Source organism: Pleurodeles waltl, chromosome 6 (genome assembly GCF_031143425.1).
Source record: "Pleurodeles waltl isolate 20211129_DDA chromosome 6, aPleWal1.hap1.20221129, whole genome shotgun sequence".
Taxonomy (NCBI): Eukaryota; Metazoa; Chordata; class Amphibia; order Caudata; family Salamandridae; genus Pleurodeles; species Pleurodeles waltl.
The window spans coordinates 578,393,971-578,420,934 of record NC_090445.1 but is presented as its reverse complement, the minus strand read 5'-3'; the positions used below and the strand labels follow the sequence as shown (position 1 = coordinate 578,420,934).

Here is a 26,964-nt window from a genome sequence, read left to right as displayed (position 1 = left end):
GAGACCAAAGCCCTTTGATCTCCAGATCCCCCAGATGAGCTCCCCATCCTAGGGTGGAAGCATCCGTTATGACCGTGGCCACTGGTGGCGACTGCGCGAACGGCTTTCCCTGTGAAAGATTGTTGCCCGCAATCCACCACTTCAATTCCACAGCAGCATCTCTGGAGATCTTGACAGTACCTTCTAAATCTCCCTTGTGTTGAGACCACTGCCTTCGGAGGCACCACTGAAGAGCCCTCATGTGCCAGCGAGCATGCGTGACCAACAGAATGCAGGAGGCGAACAGACCGAGCAGACGAAGGACCTTGAGGACTGGAACTACCGCTCCATTTCGAAACATTGGAACCAATTCCTGAATATCTTGAATCCGCTGAGGCGGAGGAAAGGCTCAACTCAATGTTGTATCCAGTACTGCCCCTATGAACAGGAGGCGCTGAGAGGGCTCCAGGTGAGATTTGGGCACGTTCACCGAAAAGCCCAGGTCGAACAACAACTGGGTTGTTGACTGCAGATGATGCGACACAAGCTCCGGGGACTTGGCTTTGATCAACCAGTCGTCCAAGTAAGGGAATACTGCTATCCCCTTCCTTCTGAGCTCCGCCGCAACCACTGACATCACCTTTGTGAAGACTCGAGGTGCTGAAGTAAGACCAAACGGGAGGACCGCAAACTGATAGTGCTGCGACCCTACCACAAACCAGAGATACTTCCTGTGCGACTTGAGTATCGGGATATGAAAGTAAGCATCCTGCAAGTCGACAGACACCATCCAATCTTCCTTGTTCAACGCCAAAAGCACCTGTGCTAGGGTCAGCATCTTGAACTTTTCCTGTTTGAGGAACCAATTCAAGATCCTCAGATCCAGGATTGGTCTCAACTGACCATCCTTTTTGGGAATCAGGAAGTATCTTGAGTAACAACCTCGACCCTTTTCCTGCTCTGGGACCAACTCTACCGCGCCCTTTGAAAGGAGGACTTGAACCTCCTGTTCTAGCAACAGGAGGTGTTCTTCTGAACAATAAGATGGGCGGTGCGGGATGAGGGGCGGGAACTCCCGAAAGGGAAGGGCGTAGCCTTTCCCCACAATGCCGAGAACCCAAGTGTCCGTGGTGATAGACTTCCACTTGTGGAGAAAATGCTGTAATCTTCCCCCTACAGGAGAGGAGTGAGTGGGAAACGGTGGAAGCCTAAGGCTGCTTCCCCTGCTGCACCCCTCCAGAGGACGAGGAAGAGGCAGAGTGCTGTTGAGAGGCTCCTCTGGTACGGGCCCCACCCCTCCCCTCCCCCTCCCTCTAAATGACCTATAGGGGAGGGAAGAGGCGGGTTGCTGGAACCTCCCCCGAAAGGAAGAGGAAGAAGAGCCACGCCCAAATCCCCGAAACCTCCTGAAAAATCTAGAAGAGGCAGAGGAAGAAGGAGCTTGCAGTCCTAACGATTTGGCTGTGGCTCTGCTCTCCTTAAATCGTTCCAAGGCCGAATCTGCCTTGGCTCCAAACAGTCTGTCCCCATCAAACGGGAGGTCCAGCAGGGTCGACTGCACATCCGCAGAAAACCCTGAGTTTCGGAGCCAGGCCTGTCTTCTTGCCACCACAGCCGTGCCCATCGCCCTGGCCACCGAGTCGGTCGTGTCCAGCCCAGACTGGATAATCTGGGTCGCGGCAGCCTGGGCGTCCGAGACCACATCCAAGAGACCCTGGGGGAGCTCCGTAAATGAAGACGAAATATCATCCATCAGAGCATGGATGTACCTCCCCAGAATGCACGTTGCGTTGGTGGCCTTCAACGCCAAACTGCATGACGAAAATATTTTCTTGGACTGCGCATCCAGTTTCTTGGAGTCTCTGTCTCCAGGCACCGTCGGGAAGGAACCAGGCGCTGACTTTGAGGAACAGGAGGCTTGCACCACCAAGCTCTCCGGCGTAGGGTGTCTAGAGAGAAAGCCAGGGTCAGATGGTGCAGCTCGATACCTCCTGGCCACAGCCCTATGAACGGCTGAGGAAGACACCAGCTTCTTCCACACCTCCAACACCGGATCCAGCAAAGCCTCATTAAATGGCAAGAGAGGCTCAGCTGCAGCAGAGGCCGGATGCAATACCTCTGTCAGCAAATTCTGCTTTGCCTCTGCCACAGGCAAAGGCAGGTCCAAAAAGCTCGCTGCCTTCCTCACCACAGCATGAAAGGAAGCAGCCTCCTCCGTATATTCCCCTGGAGATGAAAGGTCCCACTCAGGGGAAGTGTCCAGCCCACTGGCTGTATCCAGACCATGTAGTCCGTCTCCAGAGTCCTCAATCTCTCCCTCCTCTAAGACTCGCTGGTACTCCTGCTCTTCTAAAAGACGGAGAGCACGCCTCCTCGAATGAAGTCTCTCCTCGATACGCGGAGTCGACATGGCCTCCGCCGACGTCGAAGAACGGCGCCGATCTCCAGAAGCATCTGACGCCGCGTCCGGCGCCACAGGCAGCTTCGGCGCCGAGGTAGGAGCCGGAGGACGAGGTCTTGGAGCCGATGGACCAACCGGAGTCACAGGGCAAAATCCTGACTTCGACGGAAGGGCAACCTCCGGGGCCGAAACATCCGAAACCACCGGAGCGGCCACCGACGCCGGCACCGGCGCCGAGCCCACATTCCCAAAAGGGAGAAAGGGCATAAAGGGTGCCGGCCGAAGAGGCGCAGGATCACCCAACGAAAAGGCCAAGGGCCCCGAAGGACCAGCCGGAGCAGCTCCTGGAGCCATCTGCTGAAAGATGGTATACATCGCATTAAGAAACGCGGTACTATCGGCTCCAGGAGTGGGAAAAGCCGGATACTGGGGTGCCTGGATCGAGGGCGACCCCGACGCCGGCCTCGACGTCTGCGACGCCGGAGAAAACACAAGAGGCTGCACCACCTCAATCACTGACGCCTGACCAGGCGAAGTCGGTGACGCCGGAGAGGGCAACGGCGTCGATGGATGCGGCGTGACCGTGGGGCTGACCTCCCAAGTCCTCCGACGCCGAGCCGAAGGTGACCTCGAACAAGACTCCTTGCTGGAATGACGTCGTGAGTCTCTACGGCGCCGGGAGTCTCGATGACGCCGGTGAGACCTTGGCGAAGAAGACTTCTTATGATGTTTCTCCTTCTTCTTTGACTTTGCCATGAATAACTTGGCCTCACGCTCTTTGAGGGCCTTCGGATTCATGTGTTGACATGAATCGCAAGTCGAGACGTCGTGGTCGGAGCTCAAACACCATAGACAGTCGGAGTGAGGATCTGTAACTGACATCTTGCCCCCACACTCTCGACAGGGCTTGAAACCCGACTTCCTCTGAGACATTATTACCGCAGAGAAGACTACGCAGCAGACAATACACTGTAACCACGAAGGTAACAGTAGCTCCCTCGAAGATAACCGTTTCGAATGCACGGAAAAAAGGGAACTGTCATCGGCACGTCGGCGAGGACCTCTTATTGCCTGTATGACGTCAGACGGCGTCGCGTGGGCTAGAGTGACGTCCTCGTCGACGTGCAGAGACTAGTAAGAAGATTTCCGTCGAATGCTGGCGCCATGGGAGTATTCATTAGGTGAGGAATCATTAGGTGAGGAATCCACAGGTAGTTGTATCCATCAGAAACAAAACATAATGGAAACGCTGTGTCTGCTCTAGTGTCATTGTCTCTAGACAGTAATGTAGTAAGACACACAGCATCTGCATCTAGACCATAACATTAGTATGACAATATCCTCTATGAACCTGTTTCTCAACCAAGCAATCACAGCCAATTTCCCTCAAGGAGAACAGGTCTTGGGATTGCTAAGTAAATGTTTACTGGCTACCTGCAGTACAGTGAAATGCACAAGACTATACCTCTAGATAGGCTTTGTTTTGATGTGGTTAATCCTGGCCAAGGGCAACATATTTATCGAAAAGCTCATTAGGCTACCTGAGTAACTTTGTTGTGTCTGAATAAAACTTTTAAGCCCTCTTGGCACCAAGATAATGCATGGACCTCTCTGCCAGAGTGGTGGGATCACTGGAAAAAAGTTAGTAAAACAATTTATTGCTTGATAAAAAAAGTCTAAAACTGCTTTCAGAAAAAAAGGAGGGGAGATGTTATAACTACTCAAGTAGAATGAAACATTGTGTAAGGTGCTGATGTTAAGAGAGACTGAATCTCACTCACCTTTCTGTGTTAAGTGATAGCAAATGGAAAAGCTTTCTTTGACAAAAGGTGCCACAATAGGGACATATATACATGGGCTTAAAAGGAAAAGTCATTATTTTAGAAAGAACCAAAAATAGCTCCCAGTGAGGAGAAACAAACCTACTGCATGGGATGGTTCTTTTTATTCACTCTCTCCATAAAATCCTTTCCTACAGTAATCATGAAAAAGCTTCTGAGAAGGCCTTTTCCAGCAAATCTTCATCGTTGCCAAGTGACCTTTGATTGAGGCATATAGAAGTTTTGACTGAGCTAGGTGAGGCAATCACCACACGTGGACATCATCTTGACAAGATTGGATTGAAGTCTAATGAAAGGAGTACCTCTTCCATTGAGAAGCACAGGATTCTCTTGTGGGTCATTTTGCTTCCCTTAAATATCCATGCAGACTTCGGGTGAATTCAAATGAACATACTGGATGAACTCTGGATCAAATCGGGTTAAACAGACACCCCTGTAATCACAAGAGATTAATTTGGCACAGAAGCCTCTTGTTTGGCTTTAAGGAAAGTTGGATAAGATCTAGAAACTATTGCTTCTACCATTCAGGATTATTTGAGCCAATGATCTTGTGAGTTTGTTTAGGACTGTCAGAATTAGTGAGATCGATGGATAAATTCCATCCAGTGCAAAATTGTCTTTGCCTCAAGGGAGTGTCCTACAACTTGCACCTCACTGTTTTTCGAAGGAGTGATCTGTAGTAGTGCTTTCCATCTGGATCAGAAACCTGTCTGCTGCCAGAGACAGAAAGATAGTTTTTAGGGCCAGACAGACCGTTCTCAATTCCACAATGCTAGTGTGGTATGGACGCTATCAGTTACACCTTGAATAATTGCATGCTTGAGGTGAGCACCAGAAACACTAAAGATGCACCTGTTACATGGTATGAGTAGGTAACTACAATCAACAGGTTTTTCTTGTTCCACTATCCAAGGAGCAGGCTGAATTGCCACTGAAGGAAGACTAAGGCTGTCACCCTAACTGTCATAACATTGAGGCAAGGGAACCTTAGGATACCCAGTACCATGTGCAGTACTGCATGTGAAATCATGAAAATGTACAATACCATAAGGTCCAGAAAAGATATCTGCTGAACCACCAAAGAAGGAGTCAACAGGATTTGACAGCATCTGTGATAGGTCACACTCACTCTCCCTTATGAAGGTGATGCATTTCCAGAGGTTGTGTTTAGAGACACTCCTAAGTATAAGATCATTTGAACTACAATTATTGTGGATTTAGAATAATTCACCTGGAGACCCAAGCAATGGAGATGTACAACTGTTGTGAGGAAATCTTGTTGCTATTGCTATGAATTTGAACAAGATGAAAGAAGCAAACTATATAACAAATAGTAAAAACAGTGCATTAGGTAGGGCAGGTTTCCTAGTGTGAACCTTGAGAATGTCCAGTGCTACTGGCAACTAGGCAACATGTACATCCATTTCATACATACCATCTCATGGACGTTTCTCTCCTTAGCTATTTGTTGGCCAGTTTGAGGTCCAGAATCAATTGTCACCATAAATATCCTCAATCAATACCATTCACTCCTTGAAGGGCTGATGGATAGGCTCTTGCTTTCTGATGCAGAAGTTCCACCCAAGACTTTCTTAAAAGTTGCAACAATTGCTCTGGTGCTGCTTTCAGCAGAGTGGAGGGTGGAGGAAACCTGAACAGGAGGGTATGTCCATTGTGAATGTTGTTTATGACCTAATTTTCTGAGATAATCATCTGTCACTCAGATGAGTGAAATGAAACACTCTCCCACCAGAGTGGCGAACAGAGTGGAAGTGAGGAAAATATTGCCACAAGGTTAATGAACCCTTTCCTAATGAGCATTACTATTCCACTGGAGCACCTCCACTGGCAGAAACACTCCTGCTGAGACTGTTGTTGGTGTTATGTTTGATACTGCCACAGAGGATATGCTTTGTTCCCACTGGTAATGGCAGTCTTATTTTATTGTACTTGGAAGAGTGGTTTCATTTCCTAAAGCCCCATTACTTTTAGGGACTATCTCTCTCTTCATTCTCTTAACGTTCTACTCCGCATGAAGGCAAAAAAATACTGCAGCAGGGAATGACAGAATCATGATCTTAGGTTGTGTTTCATGCATCAACAATGTGAGCTAGAAGAAGAACAACAATGTGAGCTGAAACCAAGAGGCTCAAGAGGGAGAGAAGCAATGATAGAATTATGAAGCCACAAGATAAGCAGAATCCATTGATTTGGTTAGTGATCTGCTTAGTGATCTGTAACCCCCACCTGAAGAACGTTGTCAAAGTCTTGCCTGCATCCTCACTGAAATTCGTCTGGCAACTGTTGGAAACTTGTCTTCAAAGCACTGTCATTGCTTTCCCACTAGAGATGATGCACTGACAGAACTGAGAGCTACTGTGTTAGAACCATAGACTTTCCTGCCTGCCTTGTCAAGCCTTTTGCTTTCACCATCTGAAGAGTCTAAAGATTTCCAAGCAGAGGCATGTCTTTGACGTATACCAGAGACAATCACTCAATCAGGCTTCAGTTCCTGCTCGAGGAAGACTGGAACCTGGCTCAGGAAGTCTGTACTTCTTCAATAGCCTTAAAGTATCCATTTTGGGGGTTGTAGGTGTAAGATGTTTTTCTTTGCCAATTTTTTTTTAAACGGACACAGTTGGTCATGCTGGTGTATAAAATGACAAAGTAATCTGAATCAGAGAAATACAACCTGGGAAGAGATTGAGACTGTTCTTCTTTGCATGTGTCTTTGAGGCTGAATACCATTTTGAATGGACACAAAAGATTTTTCAGAAGAAGCAACCCTCATGTATGAAATGCCTCAGAACCATCATAGATGTCAGAAATAGAAGTGGAGGCAGGACAAAACACTACAGAAGCACCTGAAGTAGTGTAGGTCCTCTAAAGGAATGGTAAACTGCAGTAGCAGAAGAGCCAGGGAGGGAGATGGAGAGAGCTGTGTAGGTGTTTCAATACAAATTGTGAAGCCACTGATGACATTGACTGCCTCGATGTCATCCTCTTTGACATCGACCATCTCTGCAGCTGTGCCCTCACTGACTGTGATCCTCTCAAGGTTAAATGATGGGTAAAGTACCACAAAGTGGAATGACAAGATGTTGAATGGTTATGTACACAAATAAAGCCCTGCCATTTAGGATGGCTTTATCAAAGACTTCGAGAGAAACCTTGGTGCCAGAGTTTCGCTCAGCTGAGAGAGGGTTGCAACAGTACCAAGTCTTGACATCAAGATGTTCAGCATCATATGAGTGTCCCAATGATAGCAGGAATGCTGTGAACTATGTAGCTGATGTTCTTTCTCCCATCAGATCATTCTGTATGGAAGTCCTTATGAAAAGAGGGCAGTGTCACAGAACACCTGCACATGCATCTCTATTTGTAATATGGCACATGGTCCTGATCTCCACTAAGTAAGAATGTTGAGAGATGACCCAGCACATACTGAATCCCTGTACTGTATTAATGTAATGCAGCCCTGATGTTTTCTATTGTGGGGGAGCTGGGAAATCACATTACTTCTCTGAAGAGTCTCATGAAGAAGAACTAGGTTTGCAAGCATTTAATTCTTCTCTGCTGGATTGTCATTGATAGTCATAAAATATACCACAGGTATCAAGTCCATCCCTTTAGACATAAGTGGAGAAAGCATAAGGATGATAGATCAAACTAAAGATATTCTCTATGAAGGCCTGACCCATTCTGTTATCTACCCTGGAATCTGAATCAACATTATAATGCCTTGTAAAACTATGAAGATTATTCCTCAGAAGGACTGTAGTAGCCAGAGTTTTCCTTGTGAAGTGGGGCTTTTGTTATACCAGGATGGGATCAGTTGGTGTCCTGTTTGCATACATTGGTAAAGTGGTTAAGACAGTATGGGTAGGCCCATGGTTGACAATAATTTGCTTGGTTTGTCTATAGTCTTCAAATATCTACTGTGTAACATAATCACTCCACTGTTAAGGAGAGATTCTAAAAAACATCCAAGCATTATCCAACTAATATGAAAGTCAGAAACAACATTTGATTAATAGGTTATGTGAGTCCTCATGAAAAATGTATATCGTCCATGAGAAGGGAAAGCTTGAATTTCACAAATCCACCTGCCCGAAATGATAACTAAAAAAAGTAGCCTTCCAGGAGACATGCTGCAGGGATTCTTTATGAATCAGTTCAAACGTGGTATCAATTTGAACTGATTCATAACCTTATCAAGTTTCCACTGTCTCCTGACTGGTGGTATCACTTTCTTAAAGAGGCCCTTAATTACAGAAATTCTGAATGAAGAGGACTGCCACAACATTTTTCTGCAAGACCTGATCTTGCAAAAGGTCAGGAAAACTAGTTTTGGACAAAACTTTTTTTTTCATATGATTCATTTGAGTTTAGGTTCTCTTGAGTATTTCACATGCAGAACATTTTCCATTTGAATGAACAGGAAGCTCTTATGGAAGACATCTTAGCCTATTTAGTAACATTCATAAACTCCTGTAGAAGAGTCTGTTTCTATAGATGATATTGATTATTCACATAAGCTACGCTGCCAAGCTGAAGGATGGAAGGCTGAGATTGCTGGTCTGGCTTTAAAGGCTGGAAAAGAGATCCAGTTGTCATGTCAGTCACTTGTGAAACCTCTTTGACAAGTGTATACGGTACACATGCCACAAAAAACTGAGGCACTTCGCATCATTTTGGCTTTATAGTATGCTAATTGTATTAGAACAGCTGGAATCTAAGGGGTCAATGGAAATTCAGAGAAGTCCAGATGAACTGACTACAAGGGCATTCTCCTTTGACCCTGGTTGGTAAAATCTGAGTAAAAACTGTTGCCACTTCTAGTTGTCTATGGAGGGAATTCTTAGTCTGTTAAGATATTGTGCAGCAAATTTTCGGTTTGTTACCCATTCAAAGCTTCTTTCAAGCATACTGAGTACATGAATATATACTATGTCTACTCACAAAAGGTGAACTGGTGTTATTTGAGGCTTCCTATCAGCCTTACCCAGATTGATTGAAGGTTCGCTATCATGCTCCTTAATGCTTGCTCAGAGAGTAAATTGAAGTTGTATTGTCTGTCTGAACCAGAATTGGAATCATTTTGATTGTTGGAAGGAATGATTTCAGTGCTAAATGTACTGTGTGAAGTTCCAGCACATTTATCTGATAAGAAGACTTGTATCAGTCTAGGTGTTATGGATCTTTAGTTGATTTAAAGATTTGAGAAGCACACATCGTGGTCTGAACACCTAAAAAGGGAACCACTAACTTTACATTTTTTAGAAGACACCACCAAGAGAAAGAATAAAGAGCACTGGAGTTAGAAACAAACAGCTGCAGCATTGGTTGCAGTGTCGCTCTAGGCACTGCATTAATGGAAGCAAGTTCAGAAATATAAAGATGTACAAAAACATGGGCCTCAGCAGACATTAACTTTGCATTTTCTACTTTCTGGAATATTACAAAATGTTCATATAACAAAGACTCTCAACCAAATGAAACACTTGATTTTTATAAAGCCAAAGAATGCCTTGCCAATAAATGATCTGTACTGAGGATGGGGCTGGCTTGAAGAGACTGATTTGTGCTCCCAGATGTTGCAGGAGAGGGGCTGTAGTTAGGACTTTATCCAGTTGTTTTTATAAGGAGGAACCCTAATTAGGCAATTGACTAAGTAAGGATAAATTAAGATTTTAATGTTCCAAAATAGGAACAAGCACATGGGGTCAACTCCAGGACAAAGGGAACAACCTTGTACTGGAAGCAGTTTATATCCATTAGGAAGCACAGAAACCACTCATGATTCCAAGCAATCAGAACATGGATCCTGAGGATCGGCGAGGCACATGTAATGCCCTTAATGGACATGGGGATACATTTGATGAAAAGCTAGAATTCTGAACTTTTCCTTTCAAACTCATTTGATTGCAGTTTTTAGATAGTGTATAAGCCTGAACATGTTTGGTACTTTCTTTCGAAACAGGAAATAACAGAGATACATTCCCCTTATTTTTTGATGAAGAGATCTGGCTGTACAGCTTGCACTTAAAGAAGCATGTTGACGTCCGATGGAGATGAGGACTTCCTTGAAAAACTACAAGTAGTAATTGAATGTCAAGGTGTAGTAACAGTGCAAAGTGTTCAGCACCCATATGGAGTGATCAACAAACATGGGAGAGCTGCTAGGAGGGTTGGGGGGCAAGGAGACTAGGATGAGGAGGATGCGGAAGTTATGGATTTTGTCCAGCCAAAGGCTTTACAGCTGCCATAGTGGAAAGCTCTGTTCCTCCTCATGCAGGTCTTTGATATTGATATGGTTCTTTTGCTGTGGATAATACAGTTGCCATAGAGGGGTTTGAACTCTTTGCTGCAAACAACTTCGAATTGCCTCCACTTTCATTCTGTGCAATTCATTATAAGTATGGCTTCTGAAGAGTGATGTTTCTGAAAATGGAAGACTTAAATTTAAGACCATGAGATCCTCTTTGAAAATATCTTGGAAATAGTCCATTTTATCAATTGGTAGGCCTTCTGTAAATTGTTGTGATGACTGCAACAGCAATCTATTGTTAAACCCAAAGAAAACAGTAGCACCTGTGGCCTTCATTCACTTGGAAACAAAAGCACATACCATGTACCAAAACAGTCCAGGTTTTGCCCAATTAATCTAAGGGACCATTGATAATGGGGCTGTAATGGGTTGTAGCTTGTCCATTTCTGGCAAAACACAATATTAGAGAGGGAGAGGATCTGATCTCAGAAAAAGAGGCTTTTATTAAAGAGGCCTACAAAGTTTTGAGGAACTCTGATGTTGCTGCTTCAGCTGGGGTCAAGTACATTGCCATTACTGGTACAATTAGACTCAGTTCTAACAGAAGAAACATCCTAGAAGAAACACAATGTTACAAAGTCTCAAAGATGATCAAACTTTGGGTGTGGAGCCATCATGGTGATGTTTAATTTTTCTGGTTCCCTAATTAGAACGAACATGCTAATGCCATAAAGCTTTCATAGGTGTTGTTAGAAGATAGGCCCTTACCTCTGGGGTTGTGGTAGAATCAGTCATAGTTTCACGGTCTACAGGACATATATACTAAAAGGAATATGCAAACTTAAATGCAAATGGTGTTGTCTTGTGGTAAGTGATGCTTCCTGGGAGGTTGACATGTAATGTGCACATTCAAAATCTCTTCCTCATTGGGGTACTAGGTTTCTCGTGCACAAGATTCATCATCTTAAGGGGACTAAGGCTTCTGAGGCGATATGGCCATCAGAACATCGCTTAGTGGAGTCAGCTGGTACACCGGGATGTAAATAATGGAATTATAATTAACAATTCTGCCTTGGAATATAGATACACAAGTACTCAAAATACACCGTAGAAGAAAGGTCTTTTGCTTGTGGTTTGAGGTGTTTTGGCATCAAAACCTATAAAGGACTCAAGTCTTTTAACTTCGGAGTGTGTTTAAATATCAAAGGGATATTCCAAACTGAATACCTAATTTTCTTTATCATTGAGCGGGTCTCCACTGTTCACATTATCTGGTAAGCAACTGGTGAGAACATATGACCAACACTGAAAACTTGATGCGTCCAGATATTCTGCTTTAAAAGTTCTAATTTTAGAGTTCTCTAATTGGGATTGCTCATAGGAATTAGAATAGCTCTTGGTGGAAGACGCTCATTCCCCAGTTTCTCTAGATGTTGGAGGCCACTCCTCTTTAGCAGAGAGTTTATTAATGCATGTTTTATGCTTGTCATAGAGACAAGTTTGTTCTTCTGAGCTTCAGTCCCCTGTGGAACATTTTTTACTAAAAGAGCAGTCTTCCCCTGTGAGAAGTATCAGGGGCACGTACATGCAGTTCATGAGGGTCCTTCTAAGCCCTCTTCCCACAGTAGAAACTCTTCACAAAAAGTGAAGTCCTTTCTAGAAAACAGCTGGAAAATTAAATAAATGCAGTCAAATAAGGCTGGGAAATCACTTCTGCATAAAATGCCATCAAATGAATTTCAAAGATTTGTAGTTTTCAAAAATTGGTAGTTTTGATTGATTTACTCCCAAGAAAAGAATAGAAAGAACCCAAAGCTGGAGTATCCTGACCAGGAGCCTGGAAAAAAAAACTTTGCTAACTGCTGCTACTTACATAATGAAATACTAGTGCTGCTGGCTTCCTCAAAAAAAAGCACTGCCATTTTTCAGCCTCACAAGGATGCAGTCTATCTAGATAAATTACCCTAGCTTTCATTCTTTTTTTTCTATTAAAGAAAAGAGTTGTGCAAGATTGTAGTTGTAACCTACATTTATGCCTAAAAAGTTTAATTGGTGCTTTTTTTAATTACAAAAAATTGTCCAACGTAGTTTGCAGATAAGTTGCAAACATTATTATTTCTAAACTGGCTTTTGAGAAATGATATACATTTCAAAAGTGCTACAGAATCCCACACACTGGTGGGATGATTCAATATACATTGTTTTTTAATGAAGATCTTATGAAGGCGAAATATACCTATTGCTGAGCGCAAGCGTCTCTTGCCACGGACGAAGGGAAATGCTAGTCCTTCCACCCATGTCCATTACCCACAAAATCCTTTCTGGCTATGCGTGTTCAGTTATCCAATGCTAAGGAAGGGAAAACATCCTACCTTTGCCGAGACTAAAGACAAATTGCTCATTTCTATCCCGGCTGGAATCAAACTTCTTGCCACTGGACAGCTTCCCTTTGTAATGGACATAAACCTTGTCTCCGATCATTGGGGTCTCCTCGTTCACGCCAGCTCGTTTCACAATCTGGAGGAAAGAGACGAAGTGGTGCTGAGGATGGAAAGAGGGACGGAGTGGTGCAGAGTGAAGAAAGGGAGCAGTGCAGAGTTTCCCTGACACAAGAAGGGTTGTGGTGTGGAGGAGAGAGGAAAGAAGTAATGCTGGAAGACAGTGTATAATATGTGGAAAAGACAGAAGGAGGACGAAGCAGTGAAGAGGAATAAAGGGGTGCAACTGAACAACAGAAAGGAAGTTTGCTGATGAGAAAGATAGCACAATGCTGTTGGGCAAACATAGAACAGCTGATAGGAAAGCTCCTGAGAAAGGAAATGATTCTGTTGAAAGAGGAAAGAAGGCAGTGGCAGGATTGGAGGCGAGAACAGTGGTGCTCAAAGTAGAAAAGTGGAGATGGTTAAACAAAGGGTGCTGTGGTAAAGAAAGGGTGCTGAAGAAAAGGAAGCAGTACTATAATCAGAAGAGAACAAGAGCTGCGCTCTAGGAAGAGAGGGTGGATGGAGAAAGGAAGAAAAAAGAAGTGGGAAAAGCAAAAAGAAGCAAAGAAATGAGAGAACAAGGGGAAGGGAGAGCACAGGGTGGAGGTAAACAGGGAAAGGGTAACAGATAAAAGAAAAAGGGAAGGGATGGCACAGTGAAGAGGGGCAGGGGTGCAGACAGTGAGCAGGGAAAGGAAAGAGAAGAAAGGACCAAGGACAGAGATGTGATGAACACAGTGATCAATAACAGCACAAGACAGGTTGAACAAAGAAGTGAAACAGTATTAGAGACAGCGATGGAGAGAAAAGGGGAGAACATAGGAGAAGATAGGTAAATGAAGGTGAGAGCAAGGGAGAATATAGACAGATGAGAGAGAAAAAGGGGACATGAAGTGGTAAATGGGAGGTGGTGTGGAGAGTGGGGAAAGGATACAGATGATACAAATTTGAACAAAAGGTGAACAGGAGTATAATGAAAGTGAGTTGCTAGGAAAGGTTATGCAGTGGAGAGAGTAGCAGGGGTAATAAAAACCATAAAACAAGAGACCGGCACTAAAGTCAAAGGCGGGAAACATCACAATAGAATGGGAATGGCTGTGAGAAACACTGAAGTGAACAATTGAGGGCTGGCATGGTGAAGTTAAAGCAAAAACCAGTGATGGTGAGGTCAAAAAAGTAACTGTGGATATAAAAATAGAGATTGCTCCTGATTTGATAAAGAACGCATGGTGGTCAGAAAGGGGGGTACTAAAGGCCATAAATAAGAAAACGTCTTTACCTGTTATCATAGTTCTTCTCAAGCAGCACCTTCACTGTAGTCATAGGCACTGAATTGTTCCACCCACACACAAGAGACCAGAGCACTTAAGAAATATATATATGCATAAAAACATATTGCTTTGCAATATACAAGCCCTTCTCTTCTAAACCAACACATATATTTCTGGCAGCCTATTGCAAGGCCTTATTGGTTGAAATTCATTTATTTCCTAAAAAACAGCCAGCTAGTGAAAAAGCATCACTAAGTAATAATAGTGATATAAAAACTGTTTCACAAACATATCTGTAAATTCCGGGAGAAGCTTTGAATGCCCATACAGTAAGTGTTTAGGAAGGTCAGGATTCAGGATTAGGTCCCCAAACCTGTCTAGGAGTTTTGGTCTGCATAGCAAACTTCTGTGTATTCGATCAGACACATGTCCAACTGTTTGATCTGGGGCAGAAGAAGAACGAGATGTGGCACAGAAATTCCTGCTAGCTGCTGAAACAATAACCAAATCTGCCTGAGACCTGGGCGCAAGAAAAGAGGGTCTTCATTTGTAGGTTTTTAAATCTTCAGGTGACTTCAGATTTGGAAGATGCAGCAGTAAGGAAGATCTGTATTGCTGGTTCTAGTAAGACTGAAATTAGTGGAAACAGAAGATTTGAAGCCGAAGCATGGTGCAGGATCTTCAATATCACTGAATTAAAGGACTAGGGCACAGATATTAGTGTATTGTGCTTTGTTGCTCCCCTGACCAGTACCTCATTAAAGGTGTTGATATTATCAAAGTGTGACACTGAATGGAGAGACTTCATCATGGAAGGTGGATTTCCTCTGAAGGAGGAAGAAGATGATCAAGAAATACCCGCACCTGAAGTGCAAGCCTGTTGAGGTATACAAGACCTTCTCCTTGAGTGCCTTGCAGAATGTGAATGTGAATCCCTAAAATGACTCCTACTGGGAGAACGTGACCTTCTGTGAGGACTCTTGCGAAGTGGTCTGTGAGGTGCTCTAGGAGAATACTTAGGAACCCAAAGACAAGCCAGAATAGTAGGGGATGGAGAAGTAGGCGGGGGATCCTCTGGCAGTCCATGGAAAAAACAGGCAATGCAGATCTCCCAAGGCATAAAAGAAAGATGTAGCAAAGGCATTACCTCATGAGAAGGAGAGTAGGCCCAGGGTACTCTGCATCAGATGTACTTGGGAGCCGCCTCCTTTTCAAATGACTCAACGAGCAGTAAAGCTCTGCCAGCTGTCGCAATCGTTGTTGTTGAAAAGCACTTTGACATATGGCTTTCTTTAATAGTGAATGAGTTGACTTCGATCCATGTGTTCACTGTAGTGCTTCAGTGCTAAGGATCTCAGCAGGGTACCTGCCCTTTACAGTGATTTTGTTGCTACTGTGTCAGTCTTCAACGTCATGAACTTCGACACTGACCAGGAACTATGCCACTTTCCACGTTTCTGCCTCTTCTTAGACCTGGGTCTGGACACAGAAGTTGAAGGCTGGTACAAAGAGCTTGTCAGATCTTCCAGAGGTTGATTGACACATCTTTTGTTGATCTTCTTGCAGACAACCGGATCTTCATCCTGCCTTTCAAAGTCTACGTGAAATTTTCTGGCTGCACATGGAAATTATCACTTTTCAAGAATATGACAAGCAGACGATGCAGCAGTTGACTGAGCCTTCTACCTACTAAAGGAAGGCATTCCACAAATAGTAAAGTAATTTGTTAAAAAAACACTTTAATGTCAGGAAATTAATGGAAACCACTCCTCTTTTCTAAAAGAAGTTGAGTGAAACTGACATTTGAAAGTTTACAATGGTTACAAATGTGAAAAAGGATGAGCTCAATGCCCAGGATTCTGTTTCGAGGAACTAGAACAAAGGATAGGTTCAATTGTCACTAACAAAGCATAATAGAATTTTAATTGGTATGTGTTTCCTTAAAGGAGCAGTGCCAGCTTTCCAATCTTTTGGGTTTACAACCTGCCTATATTGCTATACACACACACACACATTGTATGTACATGTGAGGCTATATTACCTACTGGCAATAGGTAGGACCTAATTTCCATAGACAAAGCGTTTATGGTTTAGCTACTAACTTTGGTGGCGTTTGACGAACATTCCCGAAATTTTCAAAACTAGTATGCTACTTACTTCAGCTGCTGTCTTGAAAGTGTCAGGGTGATCTGTCAAGCAGGTGCCAAGAAAAAGGGGGGGACGGCCCAAAATGTGTTTTCCCCATGCAGTTTTCCATAGGGATTTTGAACACGGCTACAGCCCAATCCGCGCAACAGAATCACACCAAATTTGTCAGAAATGCAGATCTTAGTCCAGACAGATCTCTTTTTGTGATGTGGTGTAAATCTGTTCAGTAGTTTTGGAGTTATTAAAGAAAAAAAGGCATTTGTATATCTAGGAACATGGATCCTCCACAGATCCAACAGATCTTGTACTGAAATCTGATTGGCTGGCAGCACTTCAACAAGGAAGTGCTGGCAGCCATCTTTGGGCTCAGATACAGCTGAGTCCCAAGACAAAAAGTAAAAAGTATAATGAATAAAAAAATAAAAAAATAAGGGAATACCTTGACCCCCTAGGCCTTGTCCTAGTGTCCCACAAGGACCCTGCCAAGGGCCCAAAAAGAGTTTTAAAAAACAATTTGCTGCAAACTCTGTGGATCTACAAATCTGCTGCAAAAATTAATAAAAAAAAGGGCCCATCTCTCCCCATCCTGCTGCATCCCTCGTGATCCTGTCTTCTTAGTTTTTCACCAGTTTTTTGAGGGCCTTCTCTTTGCTTTTCCCTCATTCTCACTGCTCTCTCTTCGATTTCCCCCCCCTTTTTGTGTGCCCTCTTCTTTCTTTTCCCTAGTTTTCACTGCTTTTTCCTTGCTTTTTTCCCCATTTTCTGCATGCCTTCACCTTGCTTTTCCCTCATTTTCACAGATTTCTCCTTGCTTTTTCCCTCGTTTTTGTGTGCCTTCTCCTTGCTGTTCCCAAGTTTTCACTGCTTTCTCTTTGCTGTTCTCCCCATTTTTCTCCTTGCTTTTACCTTGTGGCGTGGAGTTGGAGGCACCTGGGGGGGTCAGCCACAGGTCCTGAGCTGCGGCCAAACTCTGCCGCACACTGCTTAAGGCCGTGTTTGGCGGCGGTTGGATGCCAGAGGAGGGTTGGCCGCAGGACCTGACCAATGCCAGGCCCTGCTGCCAACCCACCCACTGCATTAAAAAAAATATAGAAATTCACTGAAAAATCAAAGGTTACCGGGATGTTATAGTTAGGAAATACCATTTATAAAAACCTTAGAAATTTACTGAAAAAAAGCAAAGGTTACAACAACGCCATAGTTAGGATCAGAATTTATATGCTCAATACTACAGAAATTCAGCTGTTAGAATTATTCCAAGCAACTCGAGCCCCCCATGCAAAGTTTTCTCATCAACGATTTCACTGTAAATGTTACAGTAATATTGCTACAGTGATACTATCAATTATGTCATAGATGATGTCATGAGTAACATGATATGTGTTTTAAGTACCAGTGCATGGTGAGGGCACGAGTTATAGGTCCTTTGGGGCATGAATTATAGTTAATTGAAATAACTAACTATAACAGTTGAATTTCAAGGGGTTTGAGCGTGTAAATTGTGATGCTAACTATAACATCCCTATAACTCTTGATTTTGTAGTGAAAATATAATCATAATATATTGATATATATTTTTAAGTGCTCTGGGATCCAGGGCATGGGTGGGACAATTCAGCGCTTATTACTAATAATGATGATCCCCTAGAGGAGAAGAAGGGTTACAGAGAAAGGAGGTGAGAGATGGATGGTTAAGTGGGAGGGAGCCCTTTTCTTAAAAGGCAACATATAGGGAGATTGAAACAGCTACTGAAAATTTTATTGACAGCCTAAACATTATAATCAGTGGTTTCTCTGCTTCCTAGCGCAGCAACCTGACTAGAGAGAAGAGTGGTGGGATTACAAGATGCGTTCAGGTCTGGTGACATAACATTGCTGACAGCTTAAAACATTGTCTGAAAACCCAATTATGTCAGTGAGCATTCATTGTATTGTGTAGTAACTCTGATGCAGACAAACATGGCATACAAATGATGCATCCAGTCACTGGACAATATATTATCAAGTGGACTCGCTGATCAACCACCAACCTCCATCCCCACCTATTTTAGCTTACTTCATTCAGCTTCAGTTCCTCTTTTACATCTCAGAGCAAAAGTGTACTATGTTTAGAAGAGAGTTATGGGGACCATTGTGACTTTTGCGCCTGAAGGGCCAAAGGACTAAGAGTACAGGAGTTATGGAGTTAACACTGACTTACCATCAAGGTTACCATTCAGTCCTACCAATGGACAGTTTATGGATAAATGGCAATGTCCAAAAGAGAATCTAGCCAAAGTTGTTTTCCAGTATTCACTCACTCACCGGCATGACTGTTCAGGCAATAAACGTGAACATGAAGGATTTACAAAGATCACACAGAGTACCAACTGGTTATTTTGCAATTATGCAGAATGTGGACAAACCTAAAAAAACATGTGTGTTAAGGGTTACCTTCAAAGAAGTGGCACTCAAAGACATATTCCATTTGGCTAAGAATACTTTGGGAAGCCATGCCCCAGGCAGCAATGCCACCTGTTGCAAAGGGGATTGTTTAGAGATTGGCATGTGGGATACTCTGTCAGAACGTGATGAATATCCTCTTCACCATCTAGCAATTGCCATTAGATAACATGCTGTTGTAATATGGTGGCCAGGGCATCAGTCACATTTGTGACAGAGTATCTCATCCAATAAACACAAATAATAAGGCCCTAAGTTCTCAGATAATTGAAAAGGTTTCATTTTCACAACCTAGAACAAGGTCAGCATGAATGCCCAATGTACAGTTTTTCTGGTGTCCACAAGAAAGACCCATATATGATTCTTGGAATCTTGGAAAGAGACAAGATGAATGTCAATACCCCTACCTTTCTATGAAGTAAGACTCTTATTCTTTTGAAAATTCATATCTTGATTTGTGTATGTTGAATTTTTGTCATTTTGGTCTTGTTTGATTTAAATAAATATTACCTATTTTTCTAAACTGGTGTGGTGTCCATTTAGTAGTGTTTTCACTGTATTACTGTGTGTGTTGGTACAAATACTTTACACATTGTGTCTGGGTTTAGCCTTCCTGCTCGTGCCAAGCTACCAAGGAGGGGAGGAGGTGGTGGGGGGGGGGGGGGGTAGGGGGCAGTTATCCAGGTGTTTCTCTCCTTTGCCCTGACTAGGGTGAGGGTCCCTGCTTGGACAGAGTGCAAACTGACTGCCAACCACAGACCCCAATTCTAACAGCAGGCGATACATCTGGCTCCAACTGGGTACATAGATCCATGGTGGTCTGACGATTCAAAAACACAATTGAGAGTACGGGGTTCTTGTAACGGGGGCAGGTCAGTAGTGTAACATTTGTAGCACTATGCCCCTCGTAAACCTCAACTAGAGGTGGGACAACAGTGGATTCTGGTGTGTGGGATAAAGGGGGAATTTCCTTTACGGACTAGGTGGTCTCACACACTCAATGGTGTCATGCTTCATCATATGACCACCTAGCCCCACCCAGGTAGGGCAATGCCACCTGGGCGGACTCAACCTCACTGTTAAAGGAACAGGAGGGAGTGCGTAAATCAATTCTGGTTCCGGCAAAGGGGATCCAGCTAGACTAGGAAATAAAAACGCCTAAACAGATACCTGTGTGTATTTTAATAGGAGGTTCTGTTTGGTGTGATTAAAAAGAAGACTGGGACACCAAGTGAGAGCAATGTCTCACTGGGTCTCCTATCTAAATGAAAAAAAACGACATGTTTCTGCCCACAACGAGGAGCTGGAGGGTCTCGGGCATTCATCAGGGCGAAGGATCCCTGCTATACATACTAAGTAAGCATGAAGTAATTAATAGTAATCAAAAAATATAATAATAAGTGTCACCCGAACGGGCGGGGGGGCCTACCTTGCCAAGGGAATACCTGGGGGGACCTGAAGGAGGTAAGACATGTCAGTACAGTACTGGAGGCGATAACGTGACTAAGCAAACCACAGCAATCCACAACACACGTGAAAGAGATCATGCAAGGCTCAGTAGTTCTGGGTGCATAAGGCATACTTCACATAAATAATCATATGGCACGTCATTGCGTGAAATGTGAAAAAAGGAAATGGGAGAAATTCTTACCCTATCACTAGAGGCTACTAGCCTCTGGTGTCCTGGAGAGGGAGCGTCCCCTTATAGTCAGACTCTAAGGTATGGGGACAGGTGAAAAAAGAAAAGGGGGGGGGTGGGAGGAAAAGGGAAGGCACATGTGAGGGAAGGGGGCAAGAAGGGGATGGAGACCCCTTAGCACTCGAGGGCAAGGCCCTCAACAGTAAGACCCCCATTGGGTGCAAGACCTAAGATTACTGGTCAAAATAAGACCACACACAGAAAGATGGCATAGGTTAAAAAGCGGTGTTTCTCTCTCTGAGACCAAAAAGAAAGAAAGGGAAGAGAAGAGAAAAAAGGAAAAAGAAAAAGAAGAAAAAGAAGAAAAAAAAAAGAAAGAAAAAAGAAAAAGGAAAGAAAAAAGTTGAGTAACAATGATAATTCCTAGTGAAAATGAACATCAAAGTGAGAAAATGAGAATGAAAGGTCATAGTGAAAACAAACGTCGACACAAGGTAACCACGAACATTGCAATATAAGCAAAAGGGAGAGGGAAATGGAAGTATGAAGGAGAACCAGTCAGGAGTAGGGAAGAAATGGAGGAAGCAGGCAGAGAGGGGAGAATTCTTATCTGTGAGTCCAATGATGGCCGGTACACTCACTGCATCAAAGGCGGGCGCTCGCTCTGCGCCTAGACCGACCTCTCGACAGGACCGCTTGCATAAAGTGGCATGCGGGGGACGGGTAGATGTAGTCTCATTAACAAGCGTAAATGAGAATCAGCTGATAGTGTATCACCGCCGCGGCCTGCGGTCTGGGCCCTGATTGGATGTGGCGATCGGAAGTTCGTTCGTCCGGAAAAGGCACACCTCAACGTAGTGAGGCCGTGCGACCGGAAGGGTCTAATCGGCAACCCCGGAGACGGTAGCACTCGGGGCGGCCGAAGATTAGAAAAAGAAACGTCCTCGCGTGAGGCCGCGTCAGGAAGGGCGCGGTCCCCGCGGGGGACATCGGGAAATGGAGTTTCCCGGCATGTGTAGTTGGGGAAGGACCCCAGTGGCTTCTCGCCTGAGAACGGGCGAGAGCAAAAGAAAGGAACAAAACAGGGAAGAAAGAGGGGGGAGGAGAGGGGCGGGTGGACACAGGGGTAGAAAAGAGGAGTCAGAAAGGGAGTGAAGATGGGCATAGGTTAAAAAGCGGTGCAAATAAAAATAAAAATGAAAAGGCAGAAAAAGAGAGAGAAAGGAACAGGGAAAGAGGGAAGCAAGGTGAAAAAAGGAAAAAAGAACAGAGGAAGAAAGAGGGGGGAGGGGAGGGGCGGTGGGACACAGGGGTAGAAAGAGTAGTCAGAAAGGGAGTGAAAATGGGCATAGGTTTAAAAAGCGGTGCAAAGAAAAATAAAAAGGCAGAAAAAGAGAGAGAAAGAAAAAGGAAAAGAGGGAAGCAAGGTGAAAAAGGGAAAAGGAAAAAAATGAAGAAAACAGAGAAGTGGAAAATAAAGAATAAAAACAAAGAGATAAGAAGAGAGGCAAGGGATAGGAAGAAAGGAGGGGATGAGGGAAGACGAGGGACGAGTGATGGGGAGGGAAGACAGAGGGTGCAATCACAAGGAGCGGAGAAGAGAAAGCGGTCTCGTGAGGAGGAAAGAGGAAGGGGGAAAGAAAGGGGGGAGGGAAGAGCGGGGGGACAGAAGGAATATGTAGAGGGGAGGTGGCATAGAAGGCCAAGGACTAAAAGGTATGTAGGTCATAGAAAGGGACTAATAATGGAGAGAGAACCACGGTATCTCGTCATTCAGGCCCACCGTATCAGTGTGTAGCCTCCAAATCCAACGTTGTTCAGCCCGAAACAGTTTATTTGATATGTTAGGGGTTGTGAGAGGAAATTGTTGGAGGATGGTCCATGACATGTCATCTGGAGAGTGATTTTTTAACAGGAAATGGCTGGTAAGTTCTGTTGCGTCGCGTTTGCACCGAATTGTACTTCTATGCTCGCAGATTCTGGTGCTGACCTTTCTAGTGGTCATACCCACATATTTGAGTGGGCAAGGGCATTTGATAAGATAGACTACGTTCTTGCTGTTGCAATTCGTAAGTGATTTTTGAACCCATGGGGTTCTTAGGTCAAGGTCGATGGAGGTAGATCTTCGAGTAAGGCAACACACGCTGCAGTTGCCACATGGGTAGTGGCCTGTGGGGGGTGCAGTATGCCAAAGCGTGGTCTGTTTTGTACGAGGCTTATCTCTAGGTCTTGTGTGAACCACAATATTGCGTATATTGGTTGCCCGTTTATACGCATGTAGTGGCAGTTCAAAGGGAAGGCCACCTGATGTAAGGATCTTCCAGTTGTCTTTTATGATCTTCTGAATTGTGTTGGATAGAGGGTTGAACGTAGTGACACACACGATTTTCTCGAGGTCTGGTTTGGAGGCTCGGGGTTGCAATAACTGATCCCTGTTATTGTTGCGGGCTCTCTTACGGGCTCTCCTGATCAAGTGTGGGGGGTAATCCTTTGTGTTCAATTTGGTGGTCCACTTATCAGAGTGTTTATGGTAGTCACTCACGGATGAACAGTTCCGTCTCAGACGTAAGAACTGACCGACTGGGAGGTTATCTCTCAGAGCTCGTGGGTGGAAGCTCTGGTATTGTAGCAGATTATTGCAGTCAGTAGGTTTGTAGTACACTTCTGTGGACAAACCACCATCATGTTCGTAGATGAGTAGGTCAAGGAACAGTAGTTTATTATCACCTATATTCATGGTAAAGGTGAGGAAGGGATTAGCACCGTTGAGCCAAACTGCGAAAGCAAGGGCCTCTTCTTTACTGCCAGCCCATATCAGTAGTAAGTCATCAATGTATCGCTTCCAGAGTTTTATGTGGTCTCGGTAGGGGTTATCATCGTTGAGGACCACCGATTTCTCGAAATTGTCAACATATAAGCAAGCCAGACTAGGGGCAAAAGTACTGCCCATAGAAGTCCCTTATGTCTGTAGAAAGAAACTCTCTTCAAATTTGAAGTAGTTTCTTGTAATAGCAAGGTGCGCCAAGTCCAGTACGAAACCCGGGGGGGGGGTCTGGGATTCATCCATATTTACTTCTAGAAGGTTGCTTATCACTTCCAAAGTGGCTTCTTGGGGGATATTTGTGTATACCGATTCCACGTCAAGGGTGATTAAGAGTTCTTTTGTCTTGTCAAAGGATAAAGGTTCCAGTAATAGAAGGACATGGGTGGTGTCCTTGAGGTAAGTCGGGATTCTTTTGACCAATGGTTGTAAGAAGTAATCCACAAACTTGGACAGGGGCTCTAATGCTGAGCCTATCCCAGATACTATAGGTCTCCCGGGGGGGGGTGGAATCTTTTCTTTGTGTACTTTTGGCAGGATGTAGAAGTACGGGATTTTTGGATTAGTTTGTATAAGAAAGGCTGCCTCATGTTCTGTCAGCCAGTTATTCTCCATCCCTTTTGTCACTAGGAAGGGAATTTCTTCCTGGATATCAGGTGTAGGGTCACGGGCCAGACGTTTGTAATGTTTGGTATTGCCCAGAAGTCGCTCACATTCGTCTTTGTACATTTTGTGTGGGAGAATCACCGTTGCCCCGCCCTTGTCCGCTGGTTTGATAATAATGCTTGGATCGGCTGTTAGGCACTTGAGTGCCTCTTGCTCCTCCTTGCTCATGTTATGGAATATTCTGTTGGATGACTCAGTGAGCCCATTGATCTTTAAGGACACTGACTTCTCAAATGCCAGCACCTCTGGGGGCATTTGCCCTGCTGTGGGACAGAAAGTTGACTTAGGTCGCAGTCCTGTGTTTTGATCAGGGGTCTCATATTCCTTCCCAAGAAAGAAGGTTTTCAGGCGGATCTTGCGGAACAAGCCCGCTAGCTCTGTTCTGGTTTTGAACAGATCGACTTGTGGGGTAGGCACAAAATTCAAACCTTTACTTAAAGCTTGAGTTTCGGCTTGACTTAATGGCCGTTTACTTAAGTTGATGATATTGATTGTTTTATCTGTGTCTAGTTTGGTTGTGTCTTGCTCGTCCCTGGAGCCGCCTCCCTGTATGTTAGGTTTTCCGTGGCATCCTCTTTTGTGCACCAGTGCACTTCTTTTTTCCTCCCTTTTCCCCTTCCGTGATCTCTGTCTAAAAAAGGAGGTGGGGGGTCGGAGTAGGGCCATTGGGCAGGGTGCTGCATAAAGGGTGCTTGGTATTGTGTAGGGGGACCATACTGATTAGGCCACCCCCATTGTTGGTTGAAATACGGGGGGCAAGAAGGTGGCATAGGTGGGTAATTCCATCTGCCGTGACGTTGCCCACGTCGTCCGCGGCGTTGTCGTGTGTTCCCTGATGAGTTGCTGTCACTATCTGAGCTGGTGTTACTGCCTGAGGAATTCTCGGACGTATTATTGGAGGTTTTGGCTACATAATCTGGTTTGGTATAGGGGTATACCCTCTCTTGGGAGAACCGGTTTAGATCTTTTTGGAATTTGGCTATTTTTTGCTGGGTCAGGTATTCTTTATATTCATTCATATTCCTGTTCACCTCCTCTAATTTCTTTTTGAAGGAGAGGATACTCACGCCTGATTTGAGATTATTTTCGCTAGTTTTAATCTGGATTAGTAGGGTTTCGGATAATCTGATGGCAGTTTTTATAATTAGTATCAGCCAGTCACGTGTACATTTCCACGCTATGAGGGCCCAGTCTTTTCGAAATTCCAGATCGTCTAAGAATATGCGTGGTTCATTAGTGACAAGTAACCCATTTGGTGCCGTATTGCTACGGAGGTATTCCGTCAGGACAGCTCCATGCAAGATGGTCTTGATTTGGGAGCGTTTTAGCTCTACTAGAGTGTCCCAGTCTCCAAGTTGGGATAAACTCTTGGATAGAGCTGTGTCCCCAAGGAGAGATGGGGCTGCGAGGAACGCTGATACTTCCTCGTCGTTAAAGGAAAGGCCTTCAGCCATAGTGAAGGGGGAGTGGGGGCTAAGAACAGAGAGGGGGGAGAGCCTGAGAACTAAGGGGGGGTGGGGGGGACACAAAGATGGGCAAGCCAAGTGTGCTTGCTGGGGGGAGGAAATTGCTCTCGCAGCCGGGAGGCTGCTCTATTATCAAAACACAGAGAGAGAGAAAAATTGGGAGTGGGGGGATGGATGGAGAACACAACCGTACTCAACTCCCAGAAGCCAACACAAAAACACAATTGAGAGTACGGGGTTCTTGTAACGGGGGCAGGTCAGTAGTGTAACATTTGTAGCACTATGCTCCTCGTAAACCTCAACTAGAGGTGGGACAACAGTGGATTCTGGTGTGTGGGATAAAGGGGGAATTTCCTTTACAGACTAGGTGGTCTCACACACTCAATGGTGTCATGCTTCATCATATGACCACCTATCCCCACCCAGGTAGGGCAATGCCACCTGGGCGGACTCAACCTCACTGTTAAAGGAACAGGAGGGAGTGCGTAAATCAATTCTGGTTCTGGCAAAGGGGATCCAGCTAGACTAGGAAATAAAAACACCTAAACAGATACCTGTGTGTATTTTAATAGGAGGTTCTGTTTGGTGTGATTAAAAAGAAGACTGGGACACCAAGTGAGAGCAATGACTCACTGGGTCTCCTATCTAAATGGAAAAAGCTGACATGTTTCTGCCCACAACGAGGAGCTGGAGGGTCTCGGGGCATTCATCAGGGCAAAGGATCCCTGCTATACATACTAAGTAAGCGTGTAGTAATTAATAGTAATCAAGAAATATAATAATAAGTGTCACCCGAACGGGCGGGGGGCCTACCTTGCCAAGGGAATACCTGGGGGGACCTAAAGGAGGTAAAACACGTCAGTACAGTACTGGAGGCGATAACGTGACTAAGCAAACCACAGCAATCCACAACACACGTGAAAGAGATCATGCAAGGCTCAGTAGTTCTGGGTGCATAAGGCATACTTCACATAAATAATCATATGGCACGTCATTGCGTGAAATGTAAAAAAAGGAAATGGGAGAAATTCTTACCCTATCACTAGAGGCTACTAGCCTCTGGTGTCCTGGAGAGGGAGCGTCCCCTTATAGTCAGACTCTAAGGTAGGGGGACAGGTGAAAAAAGAAAAGGGGGGGTTGGGAGGAAAAGGGAAGGCACATGTGAGGGAAGGGGAGAAGAAGGGGATGGAGACCCCTAAGCACTCAAGGGCAAGGCCCTCAACAGTAAGACCCCCATTGGGTGAAAGACCTAAGATTACTGGTCAAAATAAGACCACACACAGAAAGATGGCATAGGTTAAAAAGCGGTGTTTCTCTCTCTGTGTGTTTTGGTCTGACGATAGGTCAGGATGACATGATTGTCTTCTAGGGTTGCAAGGTCGACTAGCAGACGGTACACTGGTGCATGTCTAAATCTCCTCCTGACAGGCTATCTAGGATAGGGAGGAGAGAATGTACAAAGTTATAAGCACTTCCCACAGGTTAGCTAAACATGTCCTTATCGCACACACCTAACTCTGTAGACACGCGTCACAC

The 26,964-nt window shown here is 44.5% G+C and overlaps 1 protein-coding gene across 4 annotated transcripts in view; it reads right to left on the bottom strand.

Annotated features, from left to right (window-relative positions):
- FKBP5 (FKBP prolyl isomerase 5) overlaps window positions 1–26,964 on the bottom strand; it is an 805,772-nt gene that overhangs the window by 536,877 nt on the left and 241,931 nt on the right. For all 4 annotated transcript variants that reach the window (XR_011204865.1, XM_069238765.1, XM_069238763.1 and 1 more), the window contains one exon: window positions 12,865–13,009. Coding sequence is in view for 3 of the 4 variants with exons in the window: in XM_069238763.1 (XP_069094864.1) it covers window positions 12,865–13,009 (145 nt within the window). In the remaining variant the exon portion in view is untranslated. The remainder of the gene's footprint in view (window positions 1–12,864; window positions 13,010–26,964) is intronic.